The following is a 15091-nucleotide window of genomic DNA, read 5'->3' as shown; positions in this document are numbered from 1 at the left end:
TTAAAATTGTTTCTACCTTGAGCAAAAGCGTTAAATGTAAGTACAATATGTGTTTGCTGAGTTTTCCTTCCTGACAACAAATCTAACAGTTGTGATGTTAAGGAGCTTGCAAAATGATAACACAGCTGTTTTATCTTAAAGATAGAGCCTTCTTTTTCAGATTACCAGGACACTGGTGTTTATGTGACATAGTATTAGTCAACATTGAACGTCCACCCTGATATTAGAGGAAGGTCATTTTTGTCTGCAATAAAACCTAATCCACCATAAATTATGGTACCTTAGAATGGAGCTTTACTCTACAATAAAAGAAATATGAAAAAAAAAAAATCCAGGCAGTGTATTTGTAAGTACATTGCTTTATTGGAAATTCTTACATAGCGTTTACTTCATAGAAATTGATGGACCTTAATGGAGAACAGGTTATTTTTAGGTCCAGACCTTATTTACAGGTACAATTGATGTTGGGTATTAACAAAACAAAGCTTAAAAACTACATAGTAGAGGGGGAGAAACATAAAAACTGACACTTGTCCATCACCTAGAAAAAAAATATTGTCTGGATATAGCGTGGAGTACATAGACTTTCAAGAGATTTGTTTTTTTTATCTGAGTTCAGACAGCAGAAGTGTTAGTTAATTCCCTATATTTCTGTCCCCACAGCCCTTGCCTAGTCTCTCTATGTTTTCCTATATAGAGCCCTGATTCCTATCACTGACATTCATGTTCATTCCCTCTAATGCAATTCCTGATGGATGCTGAGAATAACTGCTTCTCAGGGTTGAAAAAGACTCCATAGAAGAGGCCAGAAAACTGTGGCTTATGCACTAAATGCAGCTCAGCACCTACTTTTGTATAGATTGTGAAATAGGAGTTTTTACAGATGAGTATTTGTAATGATTTTAAAATAGGGAACACTATTTATAATCCCAGTTAAGCCAAATGTTGTCCTTCCCCCCACAAATTCCAGGCTTCTCATTGGTAAACAAGCATTGAAAAAAAATTGCCCTCCATTATTATATTTTTAATTTCATCAGAAAAATATTGTGTAAATTTGTTTTCTTTCTTATTATATATATGCCAGCATAATATCTACATAATATTACTATGTAATCTGGTAGTGCCCCACTGTCCACACACAAAAAAGATATTTACCAACCTCTGTTATAAATGAAAAATTGTGAGAAACTGTCTTTTCTTTTTTTCAAGCAAAAGATTCTTTATTCCTTCGACTCTTCTCCATTGGATCTATTTTTCAAGTCAGCTTCTTCCCCTTACCATTCATTTTTGTACCCTATCATAACCTCCCTCCCCATGTCATGACTAGTACATCCCCTAATGGAACAAAAAGATGGATGCCCTAAAAATTAGGGGACACCAAGCTGGCGATTTTATTTTCTAGGAGGAATAGGACAGAATGGGGAGAATACACATAATATTTCTAATTCTGCTTTCTAATCAACAGTGTTATCTTTAGCTTCCAGGTTTCCTGAGAACTTTCCACAAAAATAAATAACCTATATGCCATCTATAAGGATGTGTGCAATGGCAACATCTCAGCCTTTGTTTTAAACAAATAACTATTTTCTGCCAGAACATTATTTCCTTGGTCAGCACTGACATGGTTAATGATCCAGATACCCTGTAATGTCAGCAGATCTTTTTTCAGAAATTACTTTGGAGTCAATGGAATGCAGCCTTAAGTTCATGAACAATAAAAGGGAACAAGAGAAATAAATCAGAACTCTCAAATCCCTCCTGTTTAAAAAAGGGAACAAAAGTAAGGAGGCGCCTTCCTTTAGTTCTTCTGGTCACAGCCTGAATTTTCTGTCACTCATATCAACTAAAATTTAGTTAAAATTTTGCTTAAAAGGAAAAGAGGAGGAAAGGTATATATTTGTATCTGAGCTTTTAGAGTTTCTCAAATATCTTCCCTCTAATAAAAGAAATATAAGTATTCCTCATCCAGTTATAGAGTTAGAACACATGCTTTTGCCTTAATGCTCTAAACTTCTTTCAGGGTTTCTAGAACCAAAAAAAAAAAAAAATATATATATATATATATAGACACCTGTTTACCTAATGGCTTCTCTATCACTGTGAAATTAACCTATGTGAGTGCTAGATACGTGGTGGGTCCAGTAGGAATATTCTTTTATGAGTGAGTGAGTAGGCTCCACTAGATTCATTTTTCACCAGCCAAGTGATTAGTCTTATGCTTTCAGGAGTAGCCTTCAGATATGGGTTTTTTTTTTTAAGATTTTATTTATTTATCTTGAGAGAGAGAGAGAGCGAGCACAAGCAGGGAGGAGGAGTAGAGAGAGGGAGAAGCAGACTCCCCGCCAAGCAGGGAGCCTGACTCGGGGTTTGATCCCAGAACCCCAGGATCATGACCTGAGCAGAAGGCAGACGCTTAACCAACTGAGCCATCCAGACACCCCTAGATATGCTTTTTTTGAAATAAATACTAATATCCCATTCAATTTTATTCAAGTTGGTGTACCAGCATATTCCTCCTCTCTGCCATATTTTTAAGCATGTGGATTTTGGGCTGCCTGTATCTGTTTTCTATCATTACATAACAAATTGCTCCACACTTAGCTACTTAAAACAACACACATTTACTATCTTATAGTTTCTATAGGTCAGAAATCAAACACAGTGTGACTGGATTCTCAGCCTAGGGTCTCCCAGGGTCTGTGGTTCTCATCTGGGGCTCAGGGTTCTCTTCTGAGTGAACTGGCTGTTGGCAGAATTCATTTCCTTATGGTTGAAGGGCTGAGGGCTCCATTCCTTGCTGACAGTCAGATGGGGACTACTCCCAGTTCCTACAAGCCACCTGCATTCCTTGCCACATGGCCCCCTAGATGTTTGCTTCTCCTTCCATGCCAGGCAGAGTGGGTCTCTCTGATTTTCTCCTCCTCTGTGATCAGCCAGAGAAAACTCTCTGCTTTTAAAAGACTTATGTACGGGTGCCTGGGTGGCTCAGTCAGTTAAACGTCTGCCTTCGGCTAAAGTCCTGATCCCAGAGTCCCAGGATCGAGTCACAGGATCAAGCCCCGCATCAAGCTCCCTGCTCAGCAGGAAGTCTGCTTCTCCCTCTGCCTCTCACCCCGCTCATGCTCTCGCTCTCTCGCTCTATCTCAAATAAATAAATAAAGTCTTTAGGAAAAAAAAAATAAAGGACTTATGTGATTAGGTCAGGCTCCCCCAGAAAATCTCCCTATCTTAAGGTCAACTGACTTGAGACCTTAATTACACCTGCAAAATCCCTTCAGAGCAGTACTTGAATTCGTGTTTGATTCAACAGTGGAGAAGGTATGTCAACACTGAGGGCCAGGAATCTTGGGGGGTGTGGAGATGTGAAGAGGAAGAGGGCATCTTAGGACTCCGCCTACCACACTGCCCAGCATCATGGACTTTTCTCTTTTCCAGATAATGACATATAGAGCCTTGGGTGAAAAAAATAAAGTTTAAAGGAAATACTCAGGCGACAGAAACAGATCCCCAAAAAAGAGATGTGTCTGAAGGACAGAGATAGGACTCTTTCCTGTCAAGGAGTCAGAAGGAAGAGCAGGAATGTTCAGTTGGGGAAATAGGTGGCAGATGGCAAAGCCTTGGAGCATAATTATCTGTGTTCCAAGTGATTTTGATACGTATTTTCACTCCTGAAGTTGAATCATTCTAGACACTTGTTTAGAATAAAGGGAAAGGCATTGCACTAGAGTCTGACATTCTTAAAAACCCCCTGTGGGGAAGTTGGCGGGAGCAGCAGAACATAAACCCATTTGAGATGCCTTATAATATGGCAGTGGAAAACCTGCTCCTCTCCGGGCACTCTGGACCTATGGCCAAACTGTTTCCCCTTCATCAGAGCAAACTTCTGGTAGAACAAAGCTATGCTTTTAAGGTTCTGGGGCTTGTGATATGGGTTTAATTAAAGCTGCTTCTCCCTTTCCTTGCTTCTATTTTTAAGATCTTAAAGATTCAGAGCTTTGTTTTCTTGTTAGTATTTTTATTTTTAGAGAATGCTAGGAGCTTTCTCTTCCCAGTCTGCTGCCCCTGCACAACCTATGAACTAAACTAATGCCTATAGTCTTGTTTCTGGGTGTCTGGAGGGAACAGCCATCGGCTTCCTTCCCTTCCTCCTGCTTCGGCATTAGACCAGGAAGCTGGAACCACTGAGCACTTTTACGCTCACAGTTTAGAAGAGAACCTCATGTTTACATGCCCCAGCCCGTTGGATAAGAGTGATGCATACAGAGGAATGAAGGCCTTTCAAGCTTCCCAGCGCCATCCAGCAACTAATATTCAGTGGCCTTCCCTTAGTGGTCTGCCAAGCTGTGTTCCTGGGAACCTACTGGATCAGCCCAGAGCCAGTGAGCTGAGCAATGAAGGGACACCCAGAGAGTGCCATCCTATAGCCTGGCTCCCAGGATCTTGGGGCTCTGGCAAACACTAAGAGGAAACAGAAGACAGTCGCGAGAAGACAGGAATGGAAGGATGGCCACTCCCACATAACCACCCCTGTGACCCATGAGGACTAAATCAAGGAGACTTTGTTGACGTTTTGTTGATGTTACCAGCAGCCACTCATTTATTTTTTCATTCAACAAATACAGACCAAGGCTCGCTGCATGCCAAGCATTATTCTAGACCGTGGTGGGGGTGGGTGGAGAAGGATGATATTCCTTAGTGTTGCTCAACATCGCTCGGCATCAGGAAAATCCAAATTAAAACTTCAGTGAGATACCACCTCACGCCAGTCACAATGGCTAAAATTAACAAGTCAAGAAACGACAGATGTTGGCGGGGATGCAGAGAAAGGGGAACCCTCCTCCACTGTTGGTGGGAATGCAAGCTGGTGCAGCCACTCTGGAAAACTGTATGGAGGTTCCTCAAAAAGTTGAAAATAGAGCTACCATATGATCCAGCAATTGCACTACTGGTATTTACCCCAAAGACACAAATGTAGTGATCCAAAGGGGTAACGTGCACCCCGATGTTTAGAGCAGCAATATCCACAATAGCCAGCTATGGAAAGAGCCAAGATGTCCATCGACAGATGAATGGATAAAGAAGATGTGGTATATATATGCAATGGAATATTATGCAGCCATCAAAAGGAATGAAATCTTGCCATTTGCAATGACGTGGATGGAACTGGAGGGTATTATGCTGAGCGAAATAAGTCAATCAGAGAAAGACATGTATCATATGATCTCACTGATATGAGGAATTCTTAATCTCAGGAGACAAATGGAGGGTTGCTGGAGTGGTGGGGGGTGGGAGGGATGGGGTGGCTGGGTGATAGACATTGGGGAGGGTATGTGCTATGGTGAGTGCTGTGAATTGTGTGAGACTGATGAATCACAGACCTGTACCTCTGAAACAAATAATACATTATATGTTAAAAAAAAAAAAGAAGATAGTAGGAAGGGTAAAACGAAGGGGGGGAAATCGGAGGGAGAGACGAACCATGAGAGACTATGGACTCTGAGAAACAAACTGAGGGTTCTAGAGGGGAGGGGGGTGGGGGGATAGGTTAGCCTGGTGATGGGTATTAAAGAGGGCACGTACTGAAAGGAGCACTGGGTGTTATACGCAAACAATGAATCATGGAACACTACATCAAAAACTAATGATATGGTGATTAACATAACATAATAAAATTTTTAAAAAAAGAATACAGTAAAAAAAATATTCCTTAGTGGTCAAATTTAGTATTAGAATAACCTCAAGTTTAGAATCTAATGATATGTTCTATTTATTATAAAGCTTCTGGTTTTGTGACTATCAAATAGTAGATACAGTCTAAAATTTTGCTGTGTCAGCTTATATCTAGCCTGTAAGTCCCCTGAGCAAACTGTCATTTTCTGAAGAAAAAAAAATTACTTACAAGTGTGGTGGTTAAAGAAATCAAATATATCTGTAGCTATTGAAAAAAATTAGCTATTTCTATTTTTATGTATTTTTTAAAGATTTTATTTATTTATTTGACACAGAAAGAGAGATAGTGAGAGAGAGCACAAGCAGGGGGAATGTCAGGCAGAGGGAGAAGCAGGCTCCCCACTGAACAAGGAGCCTGACGTGGGACTCGATCCCTGGCCCCCTGGGATCATGACCTGAGCCAAAAGCAGATGCTTAACTGACTGAGCTACCCAGGTGCCCCAAATTAGCTATTTTTAATCATTCCTGATGTTGGGCTAGGACTTCTGCTTTACCTCCTTTTTTGTCAGGAATTGTAAAGTTCTGTTCATTTCAGGTGAGAAGAGCATAGCACAAGAGATGTTAAATGGCTTCTTCTGAATAAACACCAGATCAAATCATATAATTGAGAACTCAACTTCTAACTTCCAAATATTAGCCAAATGCCATGGTAAACAGAGAGCCTGCTACAAAGCTAATAATGCATCAGCCCTGAGTAGCTTAGCTTCTCAAAATAATAAACTCCAATGGAAGATCAAGTCTGATGTATTTTAATTTCCAAATTCAACACTGCTGAATAGGACCGTGATATTATATTGTAGAGAAGGATAGGTTGAGGAAGAGTTATTTGACCACACAGAATCAGAATCTGTTTTGAACATGGTCATCATCATCATTTTCTTCTCATTTGTTATTCTGAAAGTGTTCAACCAGTGCTGGACGGGGACTTGGTTAGAATCAGTGCTTGAGCCCATGTTTCCCAGAAAGCAGACTCCACAGCAAGGCTTTTGCGGAAGCCGCTCCTTTGCTTTTCCAGAGCGGAAGTCGAACAAGGGAGGAAAGCCAACAGACAGTGCAGGAACTTCTAAGGAACCTTCTGAAAGGCTCCAGAACTTTCCACCCAGGGGACACAAGGAGGAAGTCCTAATCTAGCTGCTCCGTCCTGCACTGGCCAAGGGTGGCCTCCAAGCATTAATCCCCCCACACGTCTGGGTTGCCGTTGTGTGGGTGCTGGGCAGGTTCCAGGCGTCAGTGCCGGGCATCGGAGGTTTGGAGCAAGAGCCTGCAGCCAAGCGCTGTCTGGTGGTGGCTATTGCTGAGCCGGGCAAAGTCTACACCCTGCCGGTCACTCCCGCTGGGGCTAGAGAAAGGGGTGGAGCCAAGATTTTGAAAAGGTACAAAACAGGGGTCTGAAACATTGCCTCCTGCGTACCTTGGTTTCCTGTGTTAGACATTTCCTCATCGGTGTTTTCCCCGGCCTTTTAAAGATTTTTTTTTTTTTACATTAGATACACTTCTCATATTCTTAACCTCATGTAAGATACCTGCAGATAATCTGCAGAGTAGCCCTCTAGAACCCCAAACACTAACCTAGCTCCCAAACCATTTTCCTACGCACTAGGAAACTGAGTCATAACAATTTTCTGAATGAGTGAATGAAATGCATTTTCAATGTCTATCCCATTTTTTTTACTCTTATTGCAGAAAGACAATTAATTATACACAAATGGTACAGCATGAGTGCAGAAAAAAGTGACATTTGCCCGTGACTGTTCCTTACCTGCTCTTCAGGGGCCCTGTGCACTTGGTCAGTCCGAGTTCATCGTGGCCAGACTGGCACCTGGTGCAGCGCCCCTGAGAGCAACAACTGGGAAGGAAAAGTGGAAAGCAGTTCCTCATGGTTGCCAGCCCTGTGGATGCTCTTTCTCTTGAAATGTCACCTCTGGCATCTAGGATTCTGGCCATCTGCTCAAGTCAGAGTGTGTAAGGAATAATGGAAGTCCTGTGGGAAGCCATGCTCCATGAGTCTATTGAGCTTTCCTGAAACACTGAGGTAAAAGGAAAGAAAGCTTCTAGAGATTATAGGTGGTGACTGGCAAGCAGTAGGCACGCTACCCTGTTCCATTCACCTAGCATTGGTGAGCATCCAGTTTGAACAAGGCATATGCAAGTAGCTATGAGGACTACAGAGATGAACAAGACATAGTACACGTCTTCACGTTCGTTATAATTTACTCCTGTGGTTCTTAAACTTTTCTCCTCGTGCATCTTTGGGAGAATCTGATGAAAGTCACAGATCCTTTCCCTCCAAACACACATGACCCTAACCATAAAATTCAGTTCATCATTTCAGAGATCCTCCTCTCCTCTGAAGTTCAGTCAGGGTTTATCAAAAAAAAAAAAAAAAAGTGGAAGGAACAATTTGACCATTAGTAACTGTGAGAAATGCAGAGTGTCATAAATGATCTGATATAGGAAGTTGTCTGGGAGCAACAAGCGGGAGAGTAATTCCACATGAAGGTATCAGGGCTTCCTCACGCATACATGAGTGTAATACCTTGAAAGACAGTCAGCTGAAGAGTGTACCTGATGAAGAGTATAATATGTCAGTGCAATAAAGCCAAATGCATATTCTGGAATTATAAGAAGCCCAGTGTGGCTGGGGCATAAGATTCTTGGAAAAAGCCAGAGATGAGTAAGAGATGAGGTTAAAGATTGGGAGATTGGACCAGTGCCTGGGTGGCTCAGTCAGTTAAGCTTCCGACTCTTGGTTTCAGCCCTGGTCGTGATCTCATGGGTTGTGAATTCGAGCTCCACGTCAAGCCCCAGCTCCATTCTACACTCAGCAGGGAGTCTGCTTGAAGATTCACTCCCTCTGCCCCTCCCCCCACTTGCTCTCGCGATCTCACTCTCTCAAATAAATAAATCTTTATAAATAAATAAATAAATAAATAAGGTTGGGAGACTGGAGTCCAAACATTGGTTTTCAAGCTTAAAAGCTTGGGTTTTACTCAATAGGTAATGGAGAATGGCATGGCCAGAGCTGGGACTTATACCCTTTCTTAGGACAGATGGAAGAGGGCAGAAACTGGAGAGGAGTAAGAAGGCTTACTGTAAAAATCTATGTAGAAGGCAGTAAAAACCCAAAGTAGAGCACTAGAATGTAGGGAATGCTAAAGGCATATTGAAGAAACCTACACAAACTATCTAGTGAAGGCTAAAATGCCTACCCAGAGGGAAGATAAAATACTAGATCCTCTTGCTTCTGAAATTATTGAAGATATTCTGAGCAAAGTTAAACACTGGCAGTGAGAAATTAGTTATTGTTCAGATCTTTCTTTTCATTTGCCTTCTCTTATTATTTTTACAATCATTGGTACAATACTTTGGAAAATAATAAGCTTAACAAATGCTTGTTCAATTGAATTTAGTTAAATTTCATTTACGGTATGACAGCTATTGAGCCAACAATTACTATACCTCATTTTGAATAATAATGCTGGTCTACAAACACAATGTGAGGAAAACTGAATACTTTTTCCTAATGGGCAATAGGTGTACTGCTTGGGCCTCTGAGGATTGGCATGATATCCTATTTGATTTTATACCAAAAATATGTTGTAGACCTTTTCCTGAAGCTCTATTCCATCAGGCACCTTACCCAGGAAATTAAAGTGAAACTAAAATGTCATCTTTGTAAGCTGTGATGCTTCTCTCCAAGGATCCTTAGCACAGAGAACAGTCTTGGTGATAAAGGTATATACTGCGGGAGCAAGGGAGTGTTGACTTTGGAAGCATAAAATAATTTGGTGAGCTACTCAGATGTTGTCTCAATTCATATTTTGAAAGATATAGCTCATGGCTCATGAATGGAAATCAAATACAAAAATTGCATTTTATTAACATTTTCTTTCCCAACTCAGTATTGGGAAATATCTTCAGTGTAATCCCATCAAAATGCATTTGTTGACCCTGGCAAAGCATACCACTTAACTGAATTTCTCTTCCCTAAGAGCTTTTTAAGCATTGTTTTGTCATGATTAAAGGCCTGAATAAGGGCATAAAAATAAATTATTTATTTGATAAAATCTTAACAACTGGCCAGTTTGCCTGTGGCTTTCTTGACCACGATCCTTGTTCCCTGGATTCTTGTGATACCTTTTAAATAAATTCCTCTAGCTCAAATGAGCATCAATTTCCTGTTCTTATCTCTCATCTCTTTAAGTCATGCTCATAGCCGTGGTTCTCAAACATCGTTGCTTTTCAAGATGACCTAAGGAGCAGCAGAAACCGGGGATGCCCTGGCCAAACTCCAGACCTGTGGAATCAGAAGCCACAGTTTGAGACCTGCTCACTGCTCCAAAGAGCACTTCTTATATATATATATAAAATACTTGAGATTGCCTGGATTGAAGACAAACTATTGAGGTTTTGTCTACTTTCATTTATTTACGAATACAAACTGTTAGGTATTAATAATGTCCAAAATTTACACTGATATTATTTTTAAGATTCTAAGAAGTACTACTTTTAAGAATACATGTCTATATTTGATATGGTGAGTGTTAACCAATTAATTTTATTATACAAACCATTGCTTTACCTAGTATATTAGTAAAAAATGTATGCAGTAATTTGGATGTAGATGACGAAACCCCACTTCCTATGCCTGTTCCTAATAGCAGGTGCTTATCATGAAAGCTTGATGGATATTTAGTGAAGTGTGCACAGTGCCATCTAGTGGTATATAGTCATCACTGCACAACCTAAATGTCTTCATTTTCTAAAATGATTTGATGGCTCAAGAGTAAACAACGTGTTTATACAACTGTCAGACTTTTAAAACAGACTTCCTAATAGCTTCCTTATGACTCTCAACTTAGCACATTTCTTAGTGCTCCTATCTCATTAAGCAAAAGGCTTGTGATCCTCTTTCAATAATAATTAATGGATATTTAAGTGCTTCTTAGGCACTAAGCACTATGTGAAGTGCTTTATATGGATTATCTCATTTGATCCCCACAATAACCCTGCAGTGGAGCAACTGTTTTGTTGTTTTTGTGGAGCAACTATTATTGTCTCCATTTTACAGATGTGGAAACTGAAACTTAAGGACGTTAAGTGACTTGCTCAAGGTCAGTAGGAGAAGTTGGTCGAACCTACTGTCCAAGAACCTGCACAATTCTGCACTGTGATCTGCACCTCCCAAAGTAGTTACCAATGAAATAAAATTTCCAAGAAGTCTCTATGAAAGAGGGCCTTCCCCACCAGGTCTCTAATGATCAAATATGGCAAAATCGATTCAAACTCCACTAACTCAGAATTTATGACAGTTAGACTAAATAGTATCTGCTTCTGTGGCTGGGATGTAGTTTAAGCTTCTTTTATATTGCCTATATAGTATATGCTCAAAATTATATGTTAATTAGGTTATTGAATTTGAGGGGACTGTGCTAAAACTTAGGTTTGGAGTCACAGATCTTGGAAATTAGTAAGAGGACAGTACGGCTGTAGATCAGAAGGTGTTTAATTATTTTAACACTAATAGCTATCATTTGTTGAGCACCTATGTGCCAGACTCTGTGGTCAGCACTTGTCTATCCTTTTTCTCTTTTCTCCTCACTACAACTCTCTCTGGATGTTATTCATCTCCTCATTTCTAAAAAGGAAATAATAAAATGTATAGAGGAGAAATAACTTGCCCACAGTTTTACAGTTATTAGGAGAGCCAGGAGTGAAACCTCAATCTTTGTGATTCCAAACTCTGCCTTTTGCCACTTTTGGAAGAGAAGTGTGTATAATGTGCATGATTATGTTTTTTCTCTGTACTGTCACCCCTCTGCAAAAATATCATTTTCTCAGGGCACCTGGGTGGCTCAGTCGTTTGACTGTTGGGTTTCGCTCAGGTCATGATCTCAGGGTCATGAGATCCAGCCCTGTGTTGGGTTCCACGCTCAGTGGGGAGTCTGCTAGAGATTCTCTCTGTCCCTCTCCCTCTGCCTCTCCTCCCCCCTTCTCTAAAATAAATAAATGAATCTTAAAAAAAAAAAAATACCACCATCTCTGCTGGGACCACAGCAGCAGGCTCCAGCCACTTCCGCCGTGCACGCTTGTCTATATCCATTACTCTCTTCCCTTACAGTCTGAAATGACATTTTTAAGCTGCATTTCTGAGCATGTCACTCTATTTAAAACCCGTGTCTTCATACTTTCAGCATAAAGACCAAAAGACTTGCCAGAGCTATAGTGCTTCGCCAGCCTTATCTTGTTCCTCTGGCCTCTTCACAAACCATCTCATAATCCCATTTTGTACCTAGCACCCTGTCTGTCAAGGTAGGTCATCATTTCTGATTATCTGTGTGATTGGGAATCATGTCTCTATCCACACCTGACTGTTAGTTCTCTGAGGCAGGAACAACATCTTTGCATTCTGTACCCAGACATATCCCCAAAGGACTAGATCCAGAGAATCTATAGATCAAGCATAAAGGAAATAAATACAGGAATCCCAGTTCCCACAGAAATTAACTTGATTCCTCAAGAAATTAAATAAATAAACAAACTTATAGATGCCATCTCCTTGGGAGTACCTTGGTTGCCAAATTGAAAAACTGAATGAATATCATTAAGAAACAAATAATTTCCTTGTTGTGTGATATCCAGAGAAGGTAACAAATTTGCAATCACATAAATCTGAATTTATCCAAATCTAATAAACATTTAAGTATTTCAGTTAGAAAGTAGTTTGTATTCTTCTGTCCCAAATCGGAGATATGCTAGAAAGTTGTGGGTTTGTTTTGTTTTTTTTTTTTACATGATTCACATTATTCGTTTGTTCAAGTGTAATGTACTGTCTCGGTGTATCAGGCATTCCCACTTTTGACTTCGTGACTTTTTCCCATTTAAGGAACACCATCCCTGCTTTGTAGATGAGGAAAGTAAAGCTCCAAGTCTTCGAGCTAAGAGGGCATGCACTTGGAGGAGGAGGGCCATATTTGGATGTAGGTCTTCGGTCCAGAAGTCCAGAAGTTCAATAGATGTTAGTTTTGTTTTTTAAATATAGTGTTAGAAATGAACAAAGAGGTAGGAAACTAAAACTTGAGAGTTGGTAGCAAAGCTGGAGTGCCCATTTCTCAGGAACTGAAACGTGAGTATGTATTTCACTGAGAAAGACAACAATTTGTTTTCAAATGCAAAGGTGTCATGAAAAGTGAACCTTAAATGTGGTGAAGTTGTAGAGAAACTGGAATTTTCATACACTGTTGATGAGGATGGCAAATAGTACAGCTATGTTGGAAAACACTTGGGAAGTTCCTCAAAAATTAAACGTACACCAACCATACAACCTAGCCACTTCATTTCCAAGTATTTACCAACAGAAATGGAAGCATATGTCTATACAGATATTTGTACAAGATTGTTCATAGCAACTTCACTGTGCTCACCTAAAACGGAAACAACCCAAGTATCATCAACAGGTGAGTTGATAACTAAATTGTGATATATCCACACAATGTATATTGTTCAACAATGTAAAGGAATAAACTATGAATGCATACTACAACATGGATGAGTCTCAAGATAATTATACCAAGTAAAAGAATCCAGACCAAAAAAAAAAGAGTACATACTGTATAATTCCAGCTATATAAAATTCTAGAAAAGCATCTTGGAAAGTATATCTGTGTTTGCCTGGAATGAGGAGTGGTGGGGTGGATTAAAAGGAGCAGGAGAAAACTTTTGGGCTGATGGAGACGTTCACTGTCTTGATTGTGGTGATGGTTTCTGGGATATTATAACAAGGCCTCAGCACAAACAGGGAAGAAAGAGAAATGAAGTTCTTGACTATCCTAGTGAAAGTAACCATGACTTAAGTTTTATGAGCTACTCAACAATATAAGCCAAAACACTGTTCTTGACCAGGTTAAGTGATCTGTGACTAAGTTCTGCTGCTGCCTTCTAGAGATTACTTTTCCTTTTTCCCCTGACTCTCTTCCTGCCTTCCTTAACTTTCCCTTCTTTATTTCGAACCTTGTACTACAAAAAGTATATAAATGAATGAAAATATTTTAAATAAATACAGGTTTGATATCTTTTCAAACACTAGAATTTGAGTGTTGGTTTTCTCTCTCTTAAGGGGTCAGGATGCGCAATGGGAAAATGCTTTCAAGCCAGATAGACTTGTTAATTTTAATCACAAGTGCTGTATACTTCAAAGTTGCTAAGAAACTAGATCTTAAATGTTCTCACCACAGAAAAAGAAATGATAATTATGGGACATGACGTGTTAGCTAATGCTATGGCAGTAATCACATTGCAATATAGAAATGTATCAAATCAACATGTTGTACACCTTACACTTATGCTTACATGATGTTATATGGCAATTATAGCTCAATATTTTTTAAAAGTCAGGGAGACATGAATTTGAATGCCAGTTTTGCCATTGACTGGCCTTGGACCTTGGCATTTGTCAGTTAACTTCCCTGGTCCTCAGTTTCTCACATGTAACATAAAGATAGTAGCTGTATTTCAAGGGTCATTTTGAAGATTGGAAATAACTATCTACTGTGGTTTCAGGAAATAATTTTTTTGCTATTATACATTGCACATCAAGTCTTTGAGATCAGGCACTATGTACATTTACTTATGTCAACCCCTACAGGAGTTGAACACATGTTGAAGGCTGTGAGGGGCCTTGACAAAACAAGACAGATGGTACATGTAAAATAATGAACTTACCTGTCCCTGCATTTGGGCTGATGTGTTCCCTCTGCTTTAATTGTGTGTAGTGCACCTGGTGGACATTTGGAACGTCATAGAAGCATTGCGGGAAAATGCTCTGAACAACCTGGACCCGAACATAGAACTCAGTGTGGCCCGCTTGGAGGCTGTGCTATCCACCATTTTCTACCAGCTCAACAAACGGATGCCAACCACTCACCAAATCCAAGTGGAGCAGTCCATCAGCCTCCTGCTTAACTTCCTGCTGGCAGCCTTTGATCCGTAAGCTCCCTCTGAACATCTGTTCCTCTCCACATGTTCGGTCTCTCCTTCCTCTTGTCCTTCTTGGTCTTTCTTCCAAATAATTTTCTGCAAGTAACCAACCACCTCTTTTTTTCTTGATCAGATACTTATCTCAATAAAGTCGCTCTGTGTTTAACGTCAATTTAAAATGCTATGGAAAAAAAAAAAAAACTAGGGAGTAAAATAGTGCCATAGGAAATTGAGAACAATCATACTTTCTATGCTGACCTTTATTTAACTCATCCCATGCTTCCTAGAAGCTGTGGTTGTCTGAATGTGTTGCATGATGGCATGCCTATGGAGCAGTCTAATGAAGCATAAGATGGGAGGATGTTTTTAACTCTCTTCTTTATAG

The 15091-nt window shown here is 40.0% G+C and overlaps 1 protein-coding gene across 19 annotated transcripts in view; it reads left to right on the top strand.

The window, feature by feature from the left end:
• DTNA (dystrobrevin alpha) overlaps positions 1 to 15091 on the top strand; it is a 342111-nt gene that overhangs the window by 231988 nt on the left and 95032 nt on the right. For all 19 annotated transcript variants that reach the window (XM_034996291.1, XM_034996293.1, XM_034996292.1 and 16 more), the window contains one exon: positions 14502 to 14715. In XM_034996291.1, the coding sequence (XP_034852182.1) occupies positions 14502 to 14715 (214 nt within the window). The remainder of the gene's footprint in view (positions 1 to 14501; positions 14716 to 15091) is intronic.

Source organism: Mirounga leonina, unplaced genomic scaffold (assembly GCF_011800145.1).
Source record: "Mirounga leonina isolate KUSES-001 unplaced genomic scaffold, KU_Mleo_1.0 Mir_93, whole genome shotgun sequence".
NCBI classification, from domain to species: domain Eukaryota; kingdom Metazoa; phylum Chordata; class Mammalia; order Carnivora; family Phocidae; genus Mirounga; species Mirounga leonina.
Note: the sequence above shows the minus strand (reverse complement) of the source record. Positions and strands in the feature narration are given on the sequence as shown.